The sequence below is a fragment of the Halichondria panicea genome, chromosome 7 (genome assembly GCF_963675165.1).
Source record: "Halichondria panicea chromosome 7, odHalPani1.1, whole genome shotgun sequence".
NCBI classification, from domain to species: Eukaryota; Metazoa; Porifera; class Demospongiae; order Suberitida; family Halichondriidae; genus Halichondria; species Halichondria panicea.
In genome coordinates, this window is record NC_087383.1 from 4,831,050 (window position 1) to 4,841,983 (window position 10,934).

Below are 10,934 nucleotides of genomic sequence, written 5' to 3' on the forward strand. Positions count from 1 at the left end.
TACCTTTATTTGGTAGAACTCTACAGAGACACAAGGGATCATTATGATATGTTTGTACTAAGTCTTGTGTGTATATTTAACTTACCTCCAATGGGTACTAAAGCAGTAGCACCGGCTCCTTCCCTGATGGTGTTTTGGAGCTTTCTAATAGACTTTCGTCCACCAAACGATAACTTGAAATCTTTCATTTCACCATCACTGTTTCACCATCACTGAGGTCCATAAAACAATCGCCAGATACTTCCTGCTCTAAAAATATCCATGATATGAAAACGAGTAAAACACACTAAGTTACATTGTACAATATCAAACTTGAAAATTGACTTCCTTACCTCGTAGTATATCTGCGTCGCTTTGGGATATACTCTTACTCCTTAGCCAGACAGTGAGAGCATTTTTATCCATTGATTCTGTGAAACCTGTATTGACAATCACATTTTGAGAGGCGAAAGTTAAAAAAATCTTAACAACTTGTTTATAGCTACTGTACTTTTTAAGTCACCACTTGTTTTGCAAAACTATGTACAATGAATTTATGGTGTTCAAATGTTGCATATTTAGAGGGTCGTCTTAAATTGAATAAGTACTGTACAGTAGATTCAACTTTTTTTATTTTTACATTATACCTGATCCACTTTCATCCTGTTCCCCAGTTTCAGTAACACCAGTTTCAGTAGCACCAGTTTCCTGGACTGGAGCTGTGAGATGTTCTTCCTTTGCTTTCGCATTGTTGAGTTTGGCCACTGCACAGGAAACAGGAAACAGTAAAAAAACAACCTATTAACCTATTAACTTGCTGGTCATATAATGAGAATTTTTCATGAGGCGCGTTTTCAAGGGTAGAGCAGTTAACGTGAAAATTAAAACTGGGACACACTCCCATGCACTGGTATTTCACATGCAAAACTCTTTGTGGGTGTAGTTTCCTGGCATTGAACCGCGAATATTACAACCCATGAACGTTTTTCTGAGGACTTGACCTAAATAGCGAAAATTTTCACCTGCTAACATTTCCCGCTATACGGTATTATACTTACACAACTCTTGGGCAAACTTTTGAAATGTTCCTTCTTTGCCAAGAACTTTTTCAATGAACACTTCGAGAGTTGACGGATCACTGCTCACTTTGTTCGATATGTATCGCATAAATTGATTTGCTTGTTCACCACCGGTTAAAGTCATGTGACTACATTTCTCCTGCTCCTCTTTTGTCAGCAGATTAGCCGAGGTTGCTTTGACAGATAAGTTAATAATGCTTCCACTGATCAGGTCATGGAGTGTGCCTCGTGACTCACGGAGTAATTTGCTCTCCACACTCTCTGCACTCTGCGTAGCAGCCATTGTTGTGTTCATGTACGTTTTGGATCCAGAGGACAGGGTCAGAAGGTCACTAATTACGATTCTTTGCAGGCGCTAGGCTGGGCCGACTCCACCCACGGAATAGCACTAACTTTCAGTTGGATCATCTGTGCTGTTGGGAATGTCAGACTCTTCTGGAGATGAAGGTGCCTTGCAGATTGATATTGGGGGGAGCAGTGAGGGCATAAAGGGTGGAAGTGGTAAGATTGTTGCAGGGAAGGCCAAGAAAGGATGGAAGTCTGGAGACGTTGTCTGGGCGAAGGTCACTGGCTTCAACTACTGGCCTGCACAGGTACTCCATGGATAATAAGTAATTAAGATACTGTTAACATTGTAACCCAATACGTGTAGCTTTTTTGTAGGGTCATAAAATTAATGTACCGTATATCTTCTAATTTATCGGACACTTCTAATTACCCCGGACACTCTTTTGGGTAATTTTCGTTGTTCTAATACAACGGACACTTCAGTGCTTTAATATTGCTAAATATCCGGACAATACCGTTACATTCATAGACAGCAAGTAAGACATAGAGTGCTGCAGTTAGATAGCTTTGAGTAGCTAGTTTTAGATAGCTAGTGCAACTATTCATTCACACACTGTTCTATTAAACTTAGCTAGCTCGCATGTATGCAGCTGCTTGCTTGTTCTAATTATTCCGGACACTTCGCATGCTCTATAAAATTTGTTCCAATTATACCCAGACAATTAATTATTTTTTACTGTCTGATATAATTAGAACATAATAATTATAATTATGGTACTGTACTTCATTAATTAAAACATTTCCCCCATAATTATTACAAAGTAGTGTCACCAAGATTTAGATGCTATGAGCTTTTCACAACACATTGAGTTGAGCTTGTGGCGGAAACTCCACTATTCGTAACGATACATACACCCGTAGGTGTTAGATGCTGTTGACGACCCACTGGTGCCGCACTGGCTGAAACAGCCACCTAGGCCAACCTTCATGCTTGTGAGATTTTTTGGAACATACGACATGTGAGTTTCGACATGTGAATAGATGGTGCATGCGTAATTGTAGCGGTGTTATATTTTTGTCGTAGTTACATAATTATTATGATGTCTGTTTCTGCGCAGGCAATGGGTTAGCTCTAACTCAGCGGAGACTTTTGCAAAAGGGTTAAAAAAGAAATTTCATATAAAGAGCAAGCGGAAAGTATTCGTTGTGAGTTAAATATAAACAATTGTTTTACACGATTGTATTAAAATTCGGTTTTTCATCATGTTTACCTCCCCCAGAAAGCCATTAAAGAGGCTCGCTCCTTTCTGGACAATGGTAGTCTCTCAGAGGGCATGACTCTAAGACCCCCTGACCCTGTCGAAGACGATCAACCAGTCTCTGCTGACGTTCAGCTACCCAAATCCGAACAAGTGAGATGCGTACTTTTACAATATTTTATGCTCATATTATCACCCGGGGTGTGTTCTTTGGAAATTTTCCATTGCATGTGCTCAACCTCTAACTTTCACTGTATACCGTATTACTAGAATGTTTTGCGAGAATCAAACATTTGCGAATTTTGCGAGGGTTGATCAATTCGCAACAATAAAATCTGCTTATTACTAGTAAATACACACGATCCTTGCCAGAACGCAATATAGTTACATCGCAAAGGGTCAAATTTTCTGCTGATTTGGCTCATTCGCAAAGGTTTTTCACCCGCAAAATATTCTAGTAATACGGTAGTTAGGAATAATCACATAGTTACTTAGTAACTTGTTACCATAGCGGGAAATTTTCGTGGGGTGCAAAATTTTGCGTTTTTCGAGGGCAGAGCATTTCACGAAATTAAAAGTGGGAAACTCACACCCCAATAGCTTGCATTCACATACAAGCTACTAGTGGGTGTGGTTTCCTGGTATTGAAAACCCACGAACATTTCTGCTGAAGGTTCTGTAGTTAAGCGAAAATTTGCACCTGTGAAATTTTTTGCTATACGGTGCTACAGTGGAACCTATAAAACGGACACCATTGGGGAACAGCCTTTGGCCATTATATCCCTTCCTTGGGAGGTTTCGACTGCCAGCTAGGTATGCTCTTTGAGTCATTTCTTGCTGCAAATGAATCTTAAAGCTTTGCTAACTGCTTCTTTAGCTCATACAAGCTTTGAAAAGGCTGTAGGGACAAGCTACAGCTAGTTTTCACATTGGTGCAAAATAATGCTATCTAAGCAATAATTTTCTGCTAATTCTGGGTGTGGCTGTCCGTTCTGGGAGTTTATTTGCCATTACTAAAGCTAATTGGGGACCAGAAAGCTGCTTGCTATACGGAGTAGAGAAGTGGCTTCTCCTGAGAGGTTGCTTTACATTGAAGTCATTGTAGTTTCAATCTGGACCTTGAGCTCTTGGCATCACACTGTAGTGTGTGCATGGTCACTTTTTTGAGGTGGTCGTTAATGAAGGTTCCACTGTACAATTTTTTGTTATAGTGATCGATCACTTCTCTCCAGATTCAATTTTTTCTTGTCGTGTTGAACTTACTTACCGTTTTTCACGCCCACACAGGACCCACCCACTATTACTGTCGACCCACTCTTGTCGAACCACACCAGACACACATGTACGATCCCAACCACTTCTCACACCAACCCCCCTCTCTCTGGATCTCGTCGTAGGAAAGGCTCCACCCCTCGTCGGCTCTCCTCTAGCTCATCAGCACGCAGCAGTGAGGGAAGGGACACTCCCTCAGAGGTGAAAAAGGCCAAACTAGATGACGACGGAGTGCAAGCATTCACTTGTGCACCGTTGCCACTCTCAACGGGTGGTCAGCAGTGAGTGTGTGGGAACACGCGAGCCTGCAGGAATCAAAATCATAATTATCACAAGTCAAGTTTTCCAAGAACTCAAACCAATGCTACAAGAACGTCATGATTGTATGTAGTAATATAATAATTATTGTGAATACTGATTTATTTAGCTTACCATAATTATAGCTGTTTATTTTCAAGGCACTAAAGTTTTCGAGGAGGATTGACTTCACACCTCGAAAATTTAGTGCCTCGAAAATTGGTTTACTTACGATTGAAAGACCTCTCTACTGTAGAGGTGTGGTCCTTTGAACCTCTGTCCTCGAAAATAAAATCATTTAGTGTGAGCACAATCTGCATCCGCGAAAATATATAACCCGCTACGGTATTAGCTTGCGTCACTGTACATGATATGCTTACTACGGTGCTGAAGACATGCTTATATGAACTGAATTCTTGTTAAATCCTACACTTTCATACAGACAGACCTCAGTAGTCAAATACGTGATTTTGTAAATTTGATAGCCTAATCTTAAAACTTTGACTATACTTATAATTATAGTCTGCAAGTCAATTAAATCAATGGCCTTCCATACATCCACATGCTGGCATGTCCTCAGGGGGGAGGGGCGATTTAATCTGTCCTTGTTCTTAAAGCCAATTGTGAACAATGAAGTCAATGACGCATTGTACATAGGCCCTGGTTTTTGTTCACCCATTATTCTATTCTTGAAAATGTGCCTATTATTCTCATAGAAATCTGATTATTCTCATAAAAATCTGCCAAAAAATGTGACATAATTAAGACGTAGACATAAACACAGCACACAACTGACACACGACATAATTAATATAATCATGATTCAGTTTCTCAGTGTTATCTTGCTGACTTGAACTGATCCAAAGTATTCACCTTCAGCCATTTTTGCCATGAGAACGTCGTTATGCAAAACTTAATGTAATGATATTTACCAAAAATGAACATTGTAGCCTTACAATTATTCTTTAGACACCTTAGTATTAGCATAGATACTCTACTATCTATGGTATTAGGTAGGTAGATGGCAGAAGTAAAGTGTATGCTAAAATTATTCCGAGCATAATTTATTAGGCCTACATTTGTACATGTACATTAGTATTAGTGCTGTCACATGATATCTAGTAGACCTTGAACCTTTTTTTTTATTATTACAGTCATACTTTCGCCCATGTACCGATTTACTTTTCTTTTTGCTCAAAATGTCTACCCATTAATTTAGTGTCTTTTTGTACTCATTTGCAAAACTTAATTTGTACCCATTTTTCCAGTGTTAAACTCATGTTATGATTGGTTATGATTATACTCTATGATTAAGTATATACACACAGTCGCACGACATGTCACATAAATGGCATTTGTGAGCGAAATAATTATATTGACAGACTTCACTAATTTTCCATAATGTACGCATTGCTTCAGAGTGTCTGTTTTCATTATAGATTGATGAAAAGTCAAGCTCCTGGGGAGAATAAAATATAAAACATTGTGTCCCAAGCGATCTCGTTGAGGATGAGTGTCGACCAGAGCTGGGCTAATTAAAAGGGGATAAGTATATACATGTATATACTTTACCCATAGATTGGGGGGATCTTCAGTTGAACGGGTGAAAATATTTACCTCACATTAAGCACTTAATTGTTTATATCACAAGAGAGGTAGTCTACATGTAGCAGTTAAGTGACAGTTTCCGAATCGACGAGTCCACTTGTTGTGTTGACACTGAGCACCAGTATATAAGAGTCATTGAGCATTGGGAACTGTCGTTACGGTAACAGTCACAGGCTCGGCTCCATTAGAATGTTACATCTGAGAACAGGCTCAAGCATAATGATATGGTCGTTTTCAGGATCAATTGCATATATAATAATTATCATTTCAGCAGGGTTATTGGGTATGCGCTTGGAGAAGGACTGTATGCATGAGAGTTCAAGTTGGAGGGTCAGCTGGACAGTGATGCATTTGGACCTGGAGAGAATACATCACATATAAATGTTAATATGCGACGTTGCCATAACATAAAAATAAATCGTTAAATCAAGTATTACTAACAGTTATATAGCTAGCACCATAATTGTATCGTGTAGTAATATAATACTATGCCATTAGTTTGTAGTGTTGCAATCAGTAGTAAATTGCATAATTGCCAAAGAGGTCCTAGCTTGCACCATGACCAGTTTGTTCCGTAGCTACAAGCTGAAGTTAATAGCCAGCAGCTCTAAATGCAAAACTGATGAAGTGTCCTTGCGAAAATTAAACAATTTTAGCCACAAGTCTAATTCCCCGGAGGCTTCTTGGGGGAGAAGGTGACAATTTTCAGTACAGCCCCCCCGCCTCTGATTTTGGCTCCTTTTTTGACAGGCGGTGCGTGACAAATAAATTATTTGCTACTAGTGTTTTTTCTAAAGCTTGATCTTGCTGTGTTTACCTTCAAAGGGTACTTAAACAGCGATAGTTCGGTATCTTCTGGACGAAACTGTTCCAAACGCCTGTCAGTCGAATTCTAGTGGGATCGTCCATCATTTACTTACTTTTGTTGGCTGAAATTTGAGGTAACGTAAAATGCTTTCCGTGTATTGCCTGTTATCTTTTAGAAGAGCAGCTTTTATGCTAGCTAATCCCCAACAATTCTAATAGAAGCTCGTGGCCATGTCTAATAAGAGCACTTCTTTTGTGTTCTATTTAGTGCCTATGACTAGGTAGACATTTTGTGTTAGTTTACGGTTGTAATTTACTAGATTTTTGTGCGATTGAGTTGCTCCTGCATGCTGTTAATGTTAGCATGCAAGAGCCAATATTTAAATGTTAGGGCAGTCCATGTTATTATGGACTCTTGATGTTAGGGCTTGAGAAAGCAGCATGTTAATATTAAAGTTTTCAGTATTATTTATGCTTGATTCATGTTCTACTTCCAACCCGCCCCCCTCAATCACAACAGGTTCGATGACTTACACACCTAACAGTCGCACAACCATTGACCAAGAGGTCTTCAAATGGGTAAAGCAGCAAAAGCAAAAAGACAAGGTTGTTACAGTCAATCTAATACGTCAAAAAGCTTTCGAACTAGGTCAAGAACTAGATCCAAACTTTAAAGCATCCTTGAATTGGTACAACAATTGGAAAAAGCGCTATAACTACTGTGAATCTCCTGAAGCTGAGGCTCTGAAACATAAAAAGAGACACTACACAGCAGCTTTCAAGCTTCATGCTGTCCAAAGAGCTGCTGAGATGGAGTCGGCCAGTCAGGCTGCATTGGAGCTGGATGTATCGAGGAGGTGTCTTCAGAGGTGGACGGAAGAGGTTGAGCTCATCTCCAGCGTGGCCGAACATTCATCCAACGCTGTATACAGGTGAGAAAGCGTGTCCTTTGCTGAAAGCAAGACTGTTGTGGTTACCACTTAAAGGTATGCATGTGTGATTGTACAATTCCGTAATGAAAGGTAGTTCTATAGATATACTGCTCGTTGCCAAGATAGTATACATGTTCATGTTTAGTTTATTTGATAATCATACGTGTGCTCCCACCAGACGCCCGGGTCAGGGTCGGAAGGTTGTTGACGAGAATCTGGATAAGGAATTAGTAGAGTGGCTGAAAGAGGCCTGGAAACAAGGGGCAAACATCACTGTGAACATGATTCGAGAGAAAGCAATTGAAATGTCTCATGCATCTAGCTTTAAAGCCTCTCTGGGATGGTACATGAAATGGCAGAAAAGACATGGCATTGACTTGAAAGAACGCACATGCAACCCACCAGCTAGTGAGACAGCGTCACCACTCAAGCTACGTCTATTACAAGATGGAGAGGTGTTTTCTTACAGTCCAAGTGCCCCGGCCAGAAAAAAACGCAAGACAAATAAATCAAGATTGAGTTATGACGATGAGGCTCTGTTAGAGAATGATGAAGAGTTTGATCGGCAGCTGCTCACCTGGTTGGTCGAAAGATGGGAGGCGGGAGATATAGTGACGGACAAGATGGTGAAGGATCGAGCAATGGAGCTCACCACTAACCCAGACTTCAAGTCCACTAAACCATGGCTGATGGCCTGGAAGAGAAAGTACAACATCTCTCTAGAAAATCAGGTACATGTATTGTGCTGCATTTTGTGTGCTACAGCTTAATTGTGTGCATTTACAGTTACATATTAATTATGTATACATTGTAAATTAAGTGTTTGTGTTGTAACATTTGAATGACAGCTTGTACCATATTTTAAGTGACCTACATGTTTGTACGTAACGTGTAGATTGTAGCTGCTGAGTATTTTTATATGCTTATGCTCCGCCCTTCCCCACTTAGACATACGGCAATGAGGGTGATGATGAAGCTGAAGAGATCATTGAAGCAAGTGAGGTGTACGACCAACAAGTGTTGCTGGAAGACCAACAGGGACCCTCCACTTCTGGGGCTACTGAAGACCCTCTCACACCCACTAAAGAAGAGGCTGCCACTGCTCTAGCATCTCTCTCAGCCGAGGATCACGAAGCTACTGGTATCGAAATTGCCGAAGCTCTTCAAAAACTAGCCAATGCTTTTGGAATTGCAACTCAGGATGGAGCTAAAGAGGCCATGGCCCAATTAACCGCTGCTTATCAAGGGGAAAACCCCGAGTTCCTTCTTGAGGGTGGTGAGCAAGTTGCTGTTGAGGAGGTTATCTCTGAGGAAGTGGTCACCGATGAGCCTATGGTTGTCATTGAGGAGAGTGCAATACCCAGCACAGAGTCCTTGGTCAGCGAAATCACCACTACCCCTGTGATTAGTGTCTCAACGAGCTCTACTTCTGGGGACAGTATTGTGATTGAGACCCACACTGCACCTATAGTGAGCATTAGAACCTCAGAGCAAATCCAGGTATGAATAATCTTAGAGTACATGTACATGCAATTGACCATGTATTTGTTGTAAAAAAAAGATTTGTCATTCTAATGGGCATACACCATGGTGAACCAAAGTATTGTTCCAGGTAACATCAACACAACTCCATACATCTATGTGCTCTGAAGAGGTACAAATTCAGCCTGAACAGTTGCACGTATCCAGTGAAAGTATGGTGGTAGCGACTAGCTCCTCTGCTGAGGGGTATATCAGTGAGGAGGTGATCATCAGCGAGCCGGCTGAGGACAATGAAGATGTGGAAGTGTTGGTGGAAGAGGACGGATCGGGCATCGTGTTTGTGCCAACCACATCACAGGTGAGTGATATACATAATAGGGAGTAGGAAAAGTTGTTTTACGAAAATGTCAAATGAAGTTTGCAATGAAAATATAAGTGTATTGTGAAGGAGTTACTAAGACAAATTGTGGTTTGGGTGATGAGTGGCACAATTACTGTATGCTAGCGTGTTGTAGTCTACATGTATGTTATTCCACCTGTTTGATTTACATTCTAATTATAGGCTGCCTAACCCTTTGAAATAGGTCAGGTACTCACTGTATGCCACCAATTCCCTGTTCAGTTTCTTGTTCGTGGCTTTGTTATTACTCTCCGCTAACTTCTACTTTACACACGTACTACATATCCTTTCCACACACACGCACGCACACACACACACACACACACACACACACACACACACACACACACAAAACACACACACACACAACACACAAATAATTATGCTTAGGAGCAGCCATCTTCAATGTCAGCTATCACTGTCTCAAGTGACCCCACTATCATCACTGAGGTCGTCACAACTAGTGAAATAACGTCAACTCCTATCGTTAGTGACTTCCACATCCCTGGAAATCAGGTGCCTTTCTCATACTAAGGACACTACATGTACCGTGTAACAGGAAAATTGGGCGAGTGTTTATCGAATGAGCCATTTGAACCATTGGTGTCTCAAGCGTGGCTACACTACGTAGGGCAATGATGTTGCATCCACCTTTTTAATTTGACGAATTTTGGCCAATTTTCCTGTTATAAGGCTCCGTAAATTTCTACTTTTTCGAAAATAAGCCGATCCCACCTATAGCTGCTGCATAGCATGTACTTTGTTTGGATGGGCGTGATCTCGGTAGAGCACGCCATCCAAACACCAATCCTACTGATTTCTAGGCCAACAGACTGCATCGTGTGTTTTGGTCCCCATGGCATACACCCTCATTTCGCCCTGAAACTCCTCTAGTAGATGTACAGTTAATCACATGTACATTACTTCTACTGTCATGTTTAATCTCCCTATAACAGGAGGTGACAATTGAGAATGTATCTCTAGCTACCCTCTCGTCAGCTTCCCCTCGGGAACTAATCGACATCGTACAAGAGTCCATCACGGGAGTAAACTCAGAAGAAGTAAAAGACATTGCTGTGAAAGTTTACGATGATGACTTCACGCAAAAGGTAGTCGCTCGTGCTAAGGAATTGGACTCTGTACCTCAAGCAGCTGCTGAATTTTCTTTGCCGCGGAGAGTTGTGGCCAGCTGGCTTGTTGAAAAGACTAAGGCTTCAAAGACAGCAGAAGGAAAGCGCTAAAAATATTCAAGGACATTATTGATCCGAATAATTATATCACATTTGTTAATTAAGCCGGAATTGTTGCTATTATTTATAAGCATGAGCTGTTTTTATTATTATTCAGTCATAGTCCATAATTATGTTGCCATTCTTCCAGAGAAAGATATACGCAAACAATTTAGTCCCGCTAGTATATACAGTGCAAGTATGCATGGGTACAGCACAGCACGTACAGCAACATGTCTCACAAATGTAGAAAAGTGTTGTAAAAGTAAGTAGTAGATTTACATGTATGTAAAATACATACT

The 10,934-nt window shown here is 40.7% G+C and overlaps 3 protein-coding genes and 1 long non-coding RNA gene across 5 annotated transcripts; 2 read left to right on the forward strand and 2 right to left on the reverse strand.

The window, feature by feature from the left end:
- Positions 1-184: 184 nt before the first annotated feature.
- On the reverse strand, positions 185-1,387 carry LOC135338975 (uncharacterized). The gene is made up of 4 exons (XM_064535065.1): positions 1,038-1,387; positions 627-743; positions 333-419; positions 185-249 (listed from the first exon to the last, which is right to left on the reverse strand). Exons 1-4 carry the CDS (start codon positions 1,351-1,353, stop codon positions 185-187), a joined length of 585 nt encoding a protein of 194 aa, XP_064391135.1. The 5' UTR covers positions 1,354-1,387.
- Positions 1,388-1,404: 17 nt separating this feature from the next.
- Positions 1,405-4,334, forward strand: LOC135338855 (uncharacterized). Its single transcript, XM_064534936.1, has 5 exons — positions 1,405-1,651; positions 2,268-2,365; positions 2,465-2,552; positions 2,627-2,758; positions 3,893-4,334. The coding sequence occupies exons 1-5, from the start codon at positions 1,481-1,483 to the stop codon at positions 4,160-4,162; spliced, it is 759 nt and encodes a 252-aa protein (XP_064391006.1). The 5' UTR covers positions 1,405-1,480; the 3' UTR covers positions 4,163-4,334.
- A 1,658-nt stretch (positions 4,335-5,992) lies between these two features.
- On the reverse strand, positions 5,993-6,740 carry LOC135338857 (uncharacterized). Its single transcript, XR_010395802.1, has 2 exons — positions 6,600-6,740; positions 5,993-6,139 (listed from the first exon to the last, which is right to left on the reverse strand). It is a non-coding gene; the product is annotated as an uncharacterized LOC135338857 (long non-coding RNA).
- Positions 6,583-10,777, forward strand: LOC135338854 (uncharacterized). 2 transcript variants are annotated; one of them, XM_064534934.1, is made up of 7 exons: positions 6,583-6,723; positions 7,110-7,521; positions 7,700-8,252; positions 8,470-9,021; positions 9,134-9,361; positions 9,794-9,919; positions 10,360-10,777. In XM_064534934.1, the coding sequence occupies exons 2-7, from the start codon at positions 7,115-7,117 to the stop codon at positions 10,642-10,644; spliced, it is 2,151 nt and encodes a 716-aa protein (XP_064391004.1). In that variant the 5' UTR covers positions 6,583-6,723; positions 7,110-7,114; the 3' UTR covers positions 10,645-10,777. The 2 variants fall into 2 exon arrangements, with proteins under 2 accessions (XP_064391004.1, XP_064391005.1); XM_064534935.1 differs by having other exon boundaries at positions 9,800-9,919.
- The last annotated feature ends 157 nt before the right edge of the window (positions 10,778-10,934 follow it).